General features: G+C 36.3%; 1 protein-coding gene across 3 annotated transcripts in view; it reads left to right on the top strand.

The window, feature by feature from the left end:
- CAND1 (cullin associated and neddylation dissociated 1) overlaps nt 1-5,718 on the top strand; it is a 52,317-nt gene extending 46,599 nt beyond the window's left edge. For all 3 annotated transcript variants that reach the window (XM_060165482.1, XM_060165483.1, XM_060165484.1), the window contains 5 exons: nt 259-354; nt 2,737-2,906; nt 2,985-3,149; nt 4,276-4,383; nt 5,170-5,718. In XM_060165482.1, coding sequence (XP_060021465.1) covers nt 259-354; nt 2,737-2,906; nt 2,985-3,149; nt 4,276-4,383; nt 5,170-5,394 — 764 coding nt within the window. In that variant the 3' untranslated portion in view covers nt 5,395-5,718. The remainder of the gene's footprint in view (nt 1-258; nt 355-2,736; nt 2,907-2,984; nt 3,150-4,275; nt 4,384-5,169) is intronic.
- Nucleotides 5,719-13,646: the final 7,928 nt, after the last annotated feature.

The raw sequence follows: 13,646 nt of genomic DNA, 5'->3' as shown, positions 1-13,646 counted from the left end.
AGCACAGGCTCAGTAGTTGTGGCACACGGGCTTGGTTGCTCTGTGGCATGTGGGATCTTCCCGGACCAGGGCTCGAACCCGTGTCCTCTGCGTTGGCAGGCAGGTTCTTAAGCACTGCGCCACCAGGGGAGCCCAACCAAAGAGAGTTTTAAGGAATTAAAGACCCTGGTGTTATTTGAAGTGGTTTGAAAATGATAAAGGTGTCCATGGATTTAGTTGACTTAAATACCAATAGACTTAAAATTTATTTTTAATTAGGCTCATCATATGCCCGAAGCTCAGTGGTTACAGCTGTGAAGTTTACTATTTCTGATCATCCACAGCCTATTGACCCACTATTAAAGAACTGCATAGGTAAGTGGAAATGAAGATGAATATACTGAATAACTAGTTAATAGTTAACTGTCAAAAAACGAATCATTTCAATAGCTAAATATATCACCAAGGAACTAAAATGCTTTTAAGGGTCTGGTAATTCTTTCATAAAAAAAATAATTTTGCAAATAGCTGAAATTTAGTAAATATGCTAGGATGTCTTTAAAGTCAACTACACATTTGATAATCATATTTTGGGAATGACCTAAAGTAAACTAATGGGTAAAGGAAAAAGATGTATGATCTATCTGACTAATCTGAAGTTCTTCCCAGTTGTAAGTGAATCACATTTGAGCTTGTGATGGCCCCAGTTCTTCGTTACTACTTGTATCTCTCCAGCTCCCAAGGGGATCTTTGGAGGCTTTTAAATTTGAGGTAGAAATTTAAGAATAAAAAAGATAATTCTTGTGGTAATTAGTTCTACCAACCTAAGAGGAGCTAGCCAAGAAAGAAAAGGGCCATCTCTTTCTATGAAGACAAGAATTAGCTTTTAGTGTTATTTTTCATGATTTTATAACTTCCCTGTGTTGTTTTCATCATCAGTTTTCCTAGAGCTTTTAGTAACTAAACTCTCTGGTGTTTTCTTGAAGACAAGAATGGGGATACCAGCAGAGAGGATAGAGGGATATGGCAAAGAAGCTTTGCAGTTTCATGCCATTTAAAAAACACAGTCTAAAAGAAAAGAACTACCGAAAGGGATTACCAATTCAGAGTAAGGGGGACATGGGGGATAAATGGGTGCCAACGCTGAGACCTAGAATTAATTCAAAGAAAGTCTCTATCAGAAGATTCTTGCCTTTGTTCCCCTCGCCTCCTTTTGCTTTGATATATTTACTCACATTTTTGTCATTGTACAAGATACAGCAAAGGAAGAGACCTGTGCCAGATCTTCAGAGACATCTTTCTAGGTTGACAACAGTCAACCAGTGTGCATCATTGGTATAGTTATTCAGTCAGATGATTATCATTCTGTTTGTTTAAAATTGAAATTCCTAGACCCAGTTGTTGGGGACCACTGATCCTAGACCACGTCACCATTTGTCTATCATAATAGCAATACTTTTTGTGCTTTACTGAAAGCAATTCACCATGATAGTAATTCTAAGCAAACAGAGGTGAGGAGGTTTAGTCTGGTACATTTAAATTCTTTTTGAACCCAAGCTACCTCTTAACCTTTTTTGTAGTCAGAACTTTCCTGGGTGGTCAACCTTGAGTTTACCAATCTATGGTGTCTGAAGTATTTTTTCCCCCTCCCATTTCTTCAAATTGCTGTTGTGATACATTTAAGTCTTCTCATACCTTTTTTCCCCTGTGTATTCTAAAAGATTGCTTATGGTAGGGTTGAGATGACATAATGATGAGTAGCTCTGTGTGAATATCACATGTGTACCAGACACTGTGTTCAGTAATGTACGTATAAAATTCTCATTTTATAAACTGGGAAACTGAAGCTCTTGCCTACAGTAACTTGCCAGAAGTCGGTCATACAGTTGACAAGTGAAGCAGTGCGGATCACCGTCTGTATGACTCCAAAGATCTTTGCACTATAATTTCTGTCCCCTGTGTGGAAGAAAAACCAGACACATATCTGTGTTTAAAGTGGCTAGGTGCTTTCTTTAGCTCTTTGTCCTGTGGTAGGTTTCAGTTTCTTCCTTTTTGTATTCTTAGACCTCTTATCTATTTCTTGTTAAAGATAAAAATAGGCTTTGGGAGGCACATTTCTCCGTCATCTGATAAATTATATACTTGTTAACAGTATTCCATCTTTATCAAGCATGGATCTGTCCCCACCTTGCTTATCTTTTGAACTCAGGTTTTTAAATTTCACTTTCGGAATTTAAAATTTAAAGTAAATACAAACTTCATCTGAGCATAAATTTATTTGACTTGTCCACAGCTGTATCCCCACTGCTTCATGCCATAAATGCTCAATAAATGTTTTTTGAATGAGTGAAAAAAAAATTCCATTTTTGTTGGTGCTTTTAGTGCGAGTACTAATTTTGAATTTTAAGGAGAATCATTCAAGTTACTAGTCCTTGTGGTTGCTGGCTCCATCACTTTTCTATGTCACCCACCTGTTAAATCAACTATCTGTAAAAGTAATGGGGAGCTTTTGGGGCTCTCACTTCTTACCTTTTGCATTTAAAGGTGCTGAGAATAGGTTTATCGATTAAGTCCACTCACATTCAGACATAATAGTTTACCTGTTGTCAAAAGAAATTATATAGCTCACTTAGGATTTCATCATATTCCATGACCCACATTGAAGAAGTAACAATAATAAACTATCAATTTAGGAAAATAATATAATGCATATTTTAAGCTTACCATAACTCTGTTGCTTCTCTTTCAATTTTTCAGGTGATTTCCTAAAAACTTTGGAAGACCCAGATTTGAATGTAAGAAGAGTGGCCTTGGTCACATTCAACTCAGCAGCACATAATAAGCCATCATTAATAAGGGATCTTCTAGATACTGTTCTTCCACATCTTTATAATGAAACAAAAGTTAGAAAGGAGCTTATAAGAGAGGTAAGTTAGATTGCACTGTTTACCTAAGCTTGTCTTTTACTTTCTAGTATATCTACGTATTCTGTTTTATTTCAACAGGTAGAAATGGGTCCATTTAAGCATACAGTTGATGACGGCCTGGATATTAGAAAGGCAGCTTTTGAGTGTATGTACACACTTCTAGACAGTTGTCTGGATAGACTTGATATCTTTGAATTTCTAAATCATGTTGAAGATGGTTTGAAGGACCATTATGATATTAAGGTAAGATGTTTGTGCCTGTTTATAGAATGTTTTAGAAGAAGACTTTGCTAGTGACTTTCACCTTTGTAATCTACTCGTTATTAAGTGAGAAAGATTGGTTTGCTTGTCATGATTTTAGTGTGTTATAAACTAATATGCAAAAGTAATAGCGATGCAATGTGACATCAGTTGACATACAGGAAAAATCCAGAAACCTTTTCATTGGAAGAGGAAGTCAATATCAAGAGGTTTGTTAAAGGATAAGAGGAAGAACTGTTTTCAGATACACAAAGCAATCTGTAGAAGCAACCATAGAGAAATTATACTTCATGCTACTTAGGTTTAGAGCATGAACTTTGCTCATAACTGCTTTTTGTTTTCCTGTTTGCTTAAGTCCGTTTAAAATGTGAACTATAAAAGGGTGATTTGAAAAATCTTCTTCTTCTAGTCAGGACCTTTGGTCAAGCAGGGCCAAAGTGGTAGTTGAGCAGTAACTCATCCATACTATCAGAACTCCAACTTTCACGTTTCCATAATGTAATATGGAATAACCTGACCCCTCCGGAACTCAGTGAAAAGAGCCCTGAAAGAATAGGATCCTTTTATTTCTACAGTTTATGGTCTAAGAGAAAAGATATGGGTTACTGGACTTTATATGGATTAATCTGAATAAGCAGGCTTTTTGTTTTGTTTTTTAGTGAAATTTGCAAAGACAGTAGAAACTTCTTATAAAGCTTTTCTTCTGGTTCAATTATTTTCTTATTCACTGATTGTTCCATCTGGTGCACATGAGCTTTTTAAAAAATACTGAGTCTGTGGCCCTATCCCGATGAGTGAAGTAAAAATAGGTATATCTGTTAAGCTCCCCAGCTGTAATGTGTGGTCAGGATTGAGAACCACTCTTTTAGTTCTGTACTCTAGGACCGTGACCATCTATCATGATAGATAAGGTAACTCTAGTACTTGTAGGTAAAATTCCTTAGACAAGATTTGAGGCAATTCTGTGTGATTCCAATGGCAGATTACATTAAAATGAAACTTAATGGTACAGGTTAGTCATTTTCCTTTCAAAAGCTTTGTCAGAATTTGGGATTTGTCTTTAGAAAATAATGCAAAATCTAAATTTTGTCTCTTTTATTCATAATAGATGCTAACATTTTTAATGTTGGTGAGACTCTCTACCCTTTGTCCAAGTGCAGTACTGCAGAGGTTGGACCGACTTGTTGAGCCATTACGTGCTACATGTACAACTAAGGTAATGTTGATGTCATTGATTTAGGCCAGACTTAGTATGTTCAGGATCCCTAGTTGATTCTATACTGTGGTTTTCCAAATTTAACTATGCTAGCACCCTTATGTAGCAGTTTGTTTCAAAAGTTAACTTATTATTCCTATTCCTCACTTCCTTCAAATGTGGATGTTTTAGAAAGCTTAGCACTGTTAAATGCTATTCTTAAAAGTTTGTTATAACAATCTGACACATATTTTTAAAGTACTGATATGGGTTAGAGTGTGATAGGGCCACAAAAGAGGAGGAAATGTTTAATTCTGGTGGAGGAGGGGGTGGGGGTCACAGAAGGCTTCATATGCATGTGACAGCGTTTAAAATGCACCTTGAGAAGTCAGGATTGTTTTAGGTACAGAAGGTGAAACAGGACTTTTCATACAAAAATAATTATATGAATTAAGGCACAGAGATGTCAGTACATGACATGTTTGAAGAATAATGAATAAACAAGGTAGCTAGAGGGGTAGTTTCTTGATAGAGGACAAAGTAGGACTTGCTAATAAGCAGATCCCACTCTTGGTTTTTATAATGGGCCTTGTATAGAATATTCCCTTAAAAGGAGATACATAGCTACTACTAAAAAGAAGTTTCAGAGCAACTCTGCTTGAAGAATAATGTGCCTTTTGGATCTATGAAAGAGTAGCTTTGCTTTATTTATATGTGCTTAAATTTCTTTATTTATATGTGCTTAAATTTTGTCTGTATAAGAACTGCCTTTTATAGCATGTAATATAAATTTACTCATTGTTACAGGTAAAAGCAAACTCAGTAAAGCAGGAGTTTGAAAAGCAAGATGAACTAAAGCGATCTGCCATGAGAGCAGTAGCAGCACTGCTAACCATTCCAGAAGCAGAGAAGAGTCCACTGATGAGTGAATTCCAGTCACAGATCAGTTCTAACCCTGAGCTGGCAGCCATCTTTGAAAGTATCCAAAAAGATTCATCATCCACTAACTTGGAATCAATGGACACTAGTTAGATGTTGGTTCAACCTGGGGACCATTACATTGACCATATGATGCACTGAATTGACAGGTTAATCATAAGACATGGAAAGAGAAGTAAAGCTTCAAAATGTTCCACTTTTTTTTTTCCTTCGTGGAGACAGTTTGACTTTCTTCCATTGTTGTTTTTGTAGCATTTATTTCAGAAATACGTATTTCCATAATCCAGAGGTTGTAAAACCACTAATGTTTTAGTGGTTAGGGCAACATTTAAAATGACATCTAAAAGTTAGGATTGATGGAGATAGGGTCCAGTATCTATTTACCCTGTAATGTTTAGGATTAAAATGTTAAAATTTTGTGACCATGAATTTTCTTTCTTTTATAAATTTTCTCTTATTTAAAAATCAAAAATTCTGCAAGACAAAAACCATGTTTCTTTTTCTTGTATAACTTTTTGTTTCAGCAACACAAATTGATTTTTAGCTGTGGCAGACAAGAATATCTGTGTAAGATTTGTTACATTTCGGAGGGGTTGGCAGTTTAAAAGAGATGATATCATTTTTTTAGGTATGAGGATTAACAGTATCCCTGTTGCGCACACTAATTTTGCATGAGCAAGTTTACAAATATGTATTGTCTGTAAAGCAGCATGTGCAGATTATTCATAATACAAAAGTAAAAATAAGTATTATTGTATTAGTGCAATTTTCAGATATTTATTTTTGCACAGAAAACATATCTGGAGAGAAAGAGAGAGGAGTAAATTTTTGAAACTTTGGTTTTCTTAATGCCAGTGTGAATTTGCAGATGTTTTCAGCAAATCAAGTCATGATAACAATTCGCCACTTCTTTTTCTATTATAAATTTTCGTATACATTTAAAATTTGAATATTTAAGTAAGTACTCAGTTTTTCTCAGTTACCCATTTGTGTGCGTGTGTTTCCACTTAGAAATTCTTAAAGCCAGATTTTTCTTTCATTTCCTTTGTATCTCTACATTCCTTATCGAAAGAGTCAAATAACTATATGCTTTTGAATTTTACTTTTAGGAAAATTCTGAAGCTGGCTATCACAGGTTTGTTAGCTAATAATAGTATTTTCTTTTAGTTGAGTTAGATTTTCCCCCTTTCTTGGAGAGCTAATTTACATATTGTATTCGGTAAGCGTTGACTACTTTTCCTGATTAAAGGGTCTGTGCTTGGGGGAAACAGTACCTTATATTGTAGTTAAGATTTTATTTAACATATCCTTCAGTGAGCTCATTTCACACTGTAGCCTCTTCCTTCAAATTTGTGGTGCTCCTGTAACAGTAAGAACTAATTTCTGAAATAAAAGACATCTCCTAATGCTGTGCAAACATAGTTTACATGTATTGAAGGAGGCAGTTGTTAAATTGAGTGACCAATTTTAAGCATTCAGATATTTGAAAACTGCACCCTTTATTTTTGAAACTGTGAATTAGAAGTATTTTTCCTGCTGTATACTTAACCTGCTTTAACATCCAAATATGCGGTGATTTTAATTGGTAACATACTGTGGTTATTAGATTAACAGCTTGACTTGAGATATTCAGATGATAATGCATAAGACATCATTACCAGTAAGGATTTTGATTAGGACATGGACCATTACATGAAGTTGGTGCCATTTCAGAATGTGGCAGGTGATAATCATACCATAATTTGCATAAAACTGTAATAGAAATTCATTTTGAGATGTTGGTATATTATGTACTATGCATTACCGTGATATAGATGTTGTGGATATATTTAAGTATTTGGTTACATGGTTTCACAATAAATTACAATACTGCAGGCTCTAGGACCATATAGGAGACTGACATGCATATGTTGTGTGAATGTCTTAGTTAAGTGTCTGAAGTTAAATCCATATACTTTTCATGTATTGGATTTCTCCATTCTTTAACTTCTAAAATGTTTAGTTTTTTTTTTGTTTTTTTTGAGTCTTGCAAAATGGCTAACTTTTCTAATATAGCTGAAATTCTATCTTCTAACAAAAGAAAGATTCTGCTCTTTTCTAGTAGTAGATATGGTTTTAGTGTTTATATATATATAATATATATTATATGTATATACTCACATATGTAACAAAATTAGTAAAAGTAGAATACTCAGATTTTAAATGCTGAGTCATACTAATTAACTTCATACTTCTAGTGGTAAAGTCCTGATATTGGAATGGAAGTTGCAAGGTGTGGTGTTCAGTCATAATCTGCCACTCATACTGCTTACTGGTCTTTTAAATATTAGGAAGTTCTGCTTAGCAATTCTGCATATGTAGGTTCCTCAGATCTACAATAGTAAGAGAACAGCTACTCTCTGATTTTCTTGAGAACGTTTAAATTGTTTAGATCTACCCAATTTCTTTTTATTTTTTTATTATTATTTTCTTTTGTGGTACGCGGGCCTCTCACTGCTGTGGCCTCTCCCGTCGCGGAGCACAGGCTCCGGACGAGCAGGCCCAGCGGCCATGGCCCACGGGCTCGGCCGCTCCGCGGCATGTGGGATCCTACTGGACCGGGGCACAAACCCGTGTCCCCTGCATCGGCAGGCGGACTCTCAACCACTGCGCCACCAGGGAAGCCCCCCAATTTCTTTTTAAAGAAAGCTCAGTATGGGGTTGTGTTTTTAGGTTAGGTTATTTTATGAAACTAAGGCAGAAAAGAAATTTGCTATGGCAAAGACTAAACTAAAAATTTTAAATCATTAGCACTGAATGATTTTTTAAATGTGGTCATGTATTCATTAATGATATCTAAATCTGCTTAACCCCTGGGAATTAGAATTCTTAAAATATTGGAGTATGGAGACTTCAACAAATGTTTGAATATTTATATAATTTTTATGTAACCATTAGTAACCAAATCATGTTTTTTGTTTTTTGTTTTTTTACACTTTTGTTGGGTAAATGGTAAAGAAATAACATATGGGCATATCTCATTTAACCAGTTTTAAGGGATATCTTTATATCTAGCTCAGTCTCAGATATATGAATATGATTATATAGGCATGATTGAAGTTTAAAATGATGAAATATAGAAAATCCTCAGTCACTGAAAAATTCAGTTAACTGGTTAACTAATAAACCTTGTAAGGTGTGTTTAGCCACATGTCAAATACTTGACAATTTTTTAGAAGTTGAAATAACATTTTCTGCCCAAATCAAAAATTTTACCAAAAATTTCAGTTGTTAAAATTAACTGCCAATCTCTAGATATATTATGCTTAGTAAATATTTTGATATTAAAGAACTTAAAAATTTCAGTAAATGTTAATTCTAGCTCTATCTTAAATATTGAATCCCAATTTTCAAACTACTGCCACCCCAGATTCACATCTGTTTTTGAAATCTTAATTAATTCTCTGTGAAATGGAAAATGGACAATAATGACAACAGTTCATTTTACTGTTTGGGAAAAGGATAGTCTGGTTTTAGCTGATTTTTTTCCAGTTAATTAAGTAAAACTCCTCTGATGCCTTTGGCTGCAAAATGCAACACATTGGAAGTATTACGTGGCAAGCTGCCAAAATCTCACCAGATATGGCCATTTTCTTAAGAAACATGTACAATGAAATTACATATTTTCCCTTTACAATACAGTAAGTTGCTTATTTTCCTATTAATACTAGAAAAATAGGACTTTGTGAACACCTACACTGTAATTTAGGACAAGAGTTACCAGCAACATGTTTTTGGCTCTTTGTAACAACTTTGAAAGTTAGCACTTTTCATAAAAACCAACTTCAATTAAAACTAAGGGGAGTATTGCAGATAATTTTACTTTGTTAGACTCTGTAATGTTAATGTGTCAGTATGCTTTTTTTAGTAGAGGGAGTCTTAATACCCTGACCGCTTTGTACTTTAGTTCTGATGTTAAGTGATTGTCAGTGATTTTGGCAAATTGAATTGTTTCACTTAAGTCTTAGATGAGAAAAAGCTATCTGTGAACTGAAATTCTTTCTAGATTAGGATGTATTGGAATTAGTGTATTTAGCCATTATCAGTAAATAATGGCTGATGCACACTGAGTGATTTTATTCTAGAATGCTCTCTCACAAGAAAAATCTGAAGAATTGTATTTTAGAACTGGTTAATGTATGATAACCACGATAACCTCATGATTTAGTAGCCCGTAATAATCCTGTTACTTTGAAAAACTATTTTACTTGTTTCATAGACATTTCACTTTTAATATAAACCCAACTGCTTACTTAGGTAAGAGCAGCTAAATGTGTGTGGTGGTATTTTACTGTAATCCTAATGTAGTATTTTTAAGACACCAAATGTGTACTTTACTTGGAATCCTTACCATCCATGAACTAAATTAGGCTTTCCTAAAAGGTCTGGAAATAAACACCTAGTTTCTTGTTCTAGAAATAAAACCCATGCTTTCCTCCAGACTTGATACTTAAGTAGAAAAATGCATGTTCTTTTTAGATCAGGATTTCTCAACCTAGCACTATGACATTTTGGACTGAGTAATTCTGTGTCATGGCAGCTGCCCTGTGCATTGTAAGATAACAACATCCCTCGCCTCTACCCACTTAGATACCAGTAGTACCATCACCACCCCCAGTTATGACAACCAAAATTGTCTCCAGATATTGCCAAATGTCCCCAGTGGAGTAGGGGAAGAGGGAGAGAGTGCAAAATTGCCCCAGTTAAGAACCACTACTCTAGAGAGCTTTTGTTTCTTGTTAGTAGGTAAAACCAACTGAGATTCTATACATGCAGAAGTTTTCAGACATTCTTAGTGTCAGTTCTTCATCTTCCTAACTAAATTTAAGTACTGTTTTTAACCTATTTTCTTCCACCAGTTAATTAGAACTATCATGATTTAGTGAAAATAGGTTTCTATTCTATATATTACCTCCTCTGATTTAAATGGATGGTCTGTATTAAATCCCTTAACATACTTTTTTTTTTTCTGGCTATAAAATGCTTTCTCTTACTTAAAGAAATATGAGTATAAAGGGGGCTTCTACTACGCAGGGGAATATGAGGCAATGTGAGTGCTTTGCAATTGGGGTACTGTATAAAAAGGCAACTAGTACATTTTACTTGAATTCTTGAAAAAGAATAAGTGGATTTTCAAAATTACTCATTTACATTCTCTTCAAGAGAACAGTTTGTTCACTACTTTCTTGAACTAAAGACTTGCTTTCAGTACAGGTAATTTCCTGTTTAGCTGTAATATTTAAAGACATGCCAAACAGTGATGGGCGGTATTAGGTATTATTTCAAAACTATATATTTGAGCTTTGAAAGTAAATTGTAAAAGTAAAGGTGACTCTAGCAGATTTTTGCTATTTTTCTAGGATTAGTTGATGTTTAGAGACAAGAAAATCCTTCTTATGAATCTTGATAACCACCCATGAGATTTTAAAGACTGAATGGTGGTAGGCAAGTGGCAGGAAAACTTATCACAAATCAAATTGCTTACTCTTTGAAATAAGACCATTGAATGAGTCATCTTTCAAGCTTCTGAACCATTTTAGTCCCACTTAGCAGAATTGGCATAAACAAAAATAAAAGTTAATTTCCTTTTACATGATGTTTTTTGAAGTATTAAATGAGGCTGATTGGTCAGCAGTTTTAGTAAGTTCAGAATGCTGAGTTTGGAAACCTTGGAAAATCTAGTCTTTAAAACCTGCATTTAAAAGACTTTTGAAATTTGTTTCAGCATCAGTTGCCCTCTGAAGCAGAGTCAAGCACTGTCAGATGACCATGTGTGTAAGAGAGGCCCCACTGCTGATCTGCATTGCTGTAGCCCCTGCTCGCCGTGCTCTACCTGTCAAGCTTTACGTAAAACTTACTGCCACGCCTCCATCCTTGTAAACGGATCGAAGGCAAAGCTAATTACCTTTCTCCCTCCTTCCTTTGGTGCCTCTCTACTCTTTAGTACTATGTGCTTAACCCTAGGGACAGTATGGGGGAAACACTACATAGTTACTGTTAAGTAGTGTTTCAACAGGGGAAATTCCGTTAGGGCTCTGTATGATTTGTGGCACAGATTCCTGGTCTGGGGATCGGGACAAGCCTAAGCCAAGGGTGCCGTGTACTCCATGTGGTGGGAATAGAATTAGCAAAAGCAGAGAGACAAGAGGCCATGCTGTATTCAGAAGCTGGAGATGGCTGTAGTCTGGAATATGAGGGAGAACAGTAAGAAGCTAGGAAGGGCAGATTATAGAGGGCCTTGTAAACGTTTTGGATTTAACTTCAGGGATGATGGCAAGCCTGGAAATATTTAAAAGCCAGTCATGTGATCAGATTTGTAATTTTGAAAGATTAGCTGCTGTATAGAGAATGGACTGGAAGGAAGGAAAGACACTTGGTGAGTTAGGATGTTAATGGAATAATATATGTGAAAGGGAATGTTGTGCTGAACCAGTGTAGATTTGGAGGGGAAGTCAGGGTGTTCGAGATAAAACTGACAGGACAACAACTGATTGGATGTTGGAAATATGGACAGTTAGGCTGCAATACATACAGTTCCCCAAACAGGTGGTTTAGAATACATTATCCTACATAGCTATGGTGGATAGCGTGGGGGTCTGCTTCCCACCTCACTGGGACCCTGGATAACGAAGCTGCCACTGGGAATGTGGTCAGTTGCTGTGGCAGAGGGAAAGTGAGAAGTGAGTCACATCTGTCACACAGTGCTTTTGCTTGACAATGACACACACCACTGCTGATCACATTTTGGTGGCCAAGAAGTCTTACGGTCATACCTAACAGCTGAACACTCATTCACCAGGCATTGGTAAGAACAGTCAGCTCTGTTGAGCTGTGGAGTGGTCCTTTTTTAAGAGGCGAAATGTGGGCAGAAGAGTTAGGTCACATTGCACACCCCACTGCAAACAACTCAAAATTAGACGTTCCCACCGATTCTTACAAGTTCTTTTCAACCACCCTGCCACTGAGTTTCTCCTAAGCTCCTTCTCCACTCACTGTCTGCCTCCTCTCCTTCTTTCATCTCTTCTTTCTTCCATGCGCTCCTACAACCATCCTCACACCTTCCACAGTAGCAATCAAACTGTTAGCGACTTTTTAAGCTGTGGCACCCAGGGCCATGGGAAGTGGCCCATCTACCTCAGGCATTTCCCCCCACCCAAGTTCAGCTGTACTTTTCCAAACAAAAACAGCAGTCTCCTAAAAGTGCCAGCAATTTTGATGTTTTCTGAAATGTACTTATGTAGGTATCACTCAGTATTCCAACCCTATAATTCTTGCTTTTATCAACCTTTATCTCTGCTATTTCGACCAACCACTCTGAAGGCTACAAGCTAAGATATTTTCATCCAGAGCTGTTTGAAACTCTAGTATCCTACTCTGACTATAACATCAAGCTCTGCCCTCACTTGCTGTAAACTGATTTTTGACCTCACAGAGTCCTGTGATCGATTTTTCCCACCACTTTCTCTCAGTTTCTTTTAGCCTTCTGTCATTACCTAATCTGGATCTCCTGGTTTTTGTAAATGATTTATTCATAAAATTACTTGTCCTTTTACTGCATCTAGGGATGCCCCCTCTCCCACTCCCTAAATCTTCCTTTAAGTGTTACGCTTAACCCTGCCTCCATACTCAATGGACTACCTACCATTAACATAATTTTGTCAATAAAATTAAGGCCATTATTCTTGTCCCTCCACCTAAGAATCTCATATCCATTCCCATCCTCAGAAGCTGAGTTGGTTGTTCTTTGCTCAAGTCCAACCTTTCTCCCAGAGCCCAGCTTCCACTAGCCTCTCCCAGGTTTCAGTTAAATTGGTCCTCCATCTCTTCCCTTTATCCTCAATACCACTTCCCCTAGTTCCATCTGCTGGACCCTCAGAAATACACTGAAGTCTCGTCTAAAAAGACAAAAAAATTTTCTTTTATTGCATCTTCCACAAGATATCATCTCTCTGTAGAGAATTAGATATGCTTTCCCAATTTCTTGCCTTCTTTTCACTTCTTAACCTGTTCTAATCTGGCTTTCATCCCTCTGTAGGTGGTCATAGCAAACCAATTTCAGTGAAGTCCTTTATGCCAGAATGGCCTTCAGTCTTTCTCTTACTTGAACTCATTGATACCAATACTGCTGATCACTCCCTCCATGAGACTACCTGTTCCCTTGGCTTCTAGGATGTTACCGTCTAGGGCTTTCATTATACCTGTGAGACCACTGCATCTTAGTTTCCCTTAAATATTGTTCACCAGGGCCTTCAGTTCACATGTCTTCTCATTTATAATCCTTCTCATGGTTTACATGTTGATTTCTA

The sequence above is a fragment of the Lagenorhynchus albirostris genome, chromosome 11, assembly GCF_949774975.1.
Source record: "Lagenorhynchus albirostris chromosome 11, mLagAlb1.1, whole genome shotgun sequence".
Classification (NCBI taxonomy): domain Eukaryota; kingdom Metazoa; phylum Chordata; class Mammalia; order Artiodactyla; family Delphinidae; genus Lagenorhynchus; species Lagenorhynchus albirostris.
The sequence above is the reverse complement of the archived record's forward strand: the minus strand, read 5'-3'. Positions and strand labels throughout refer to the sequence as shown.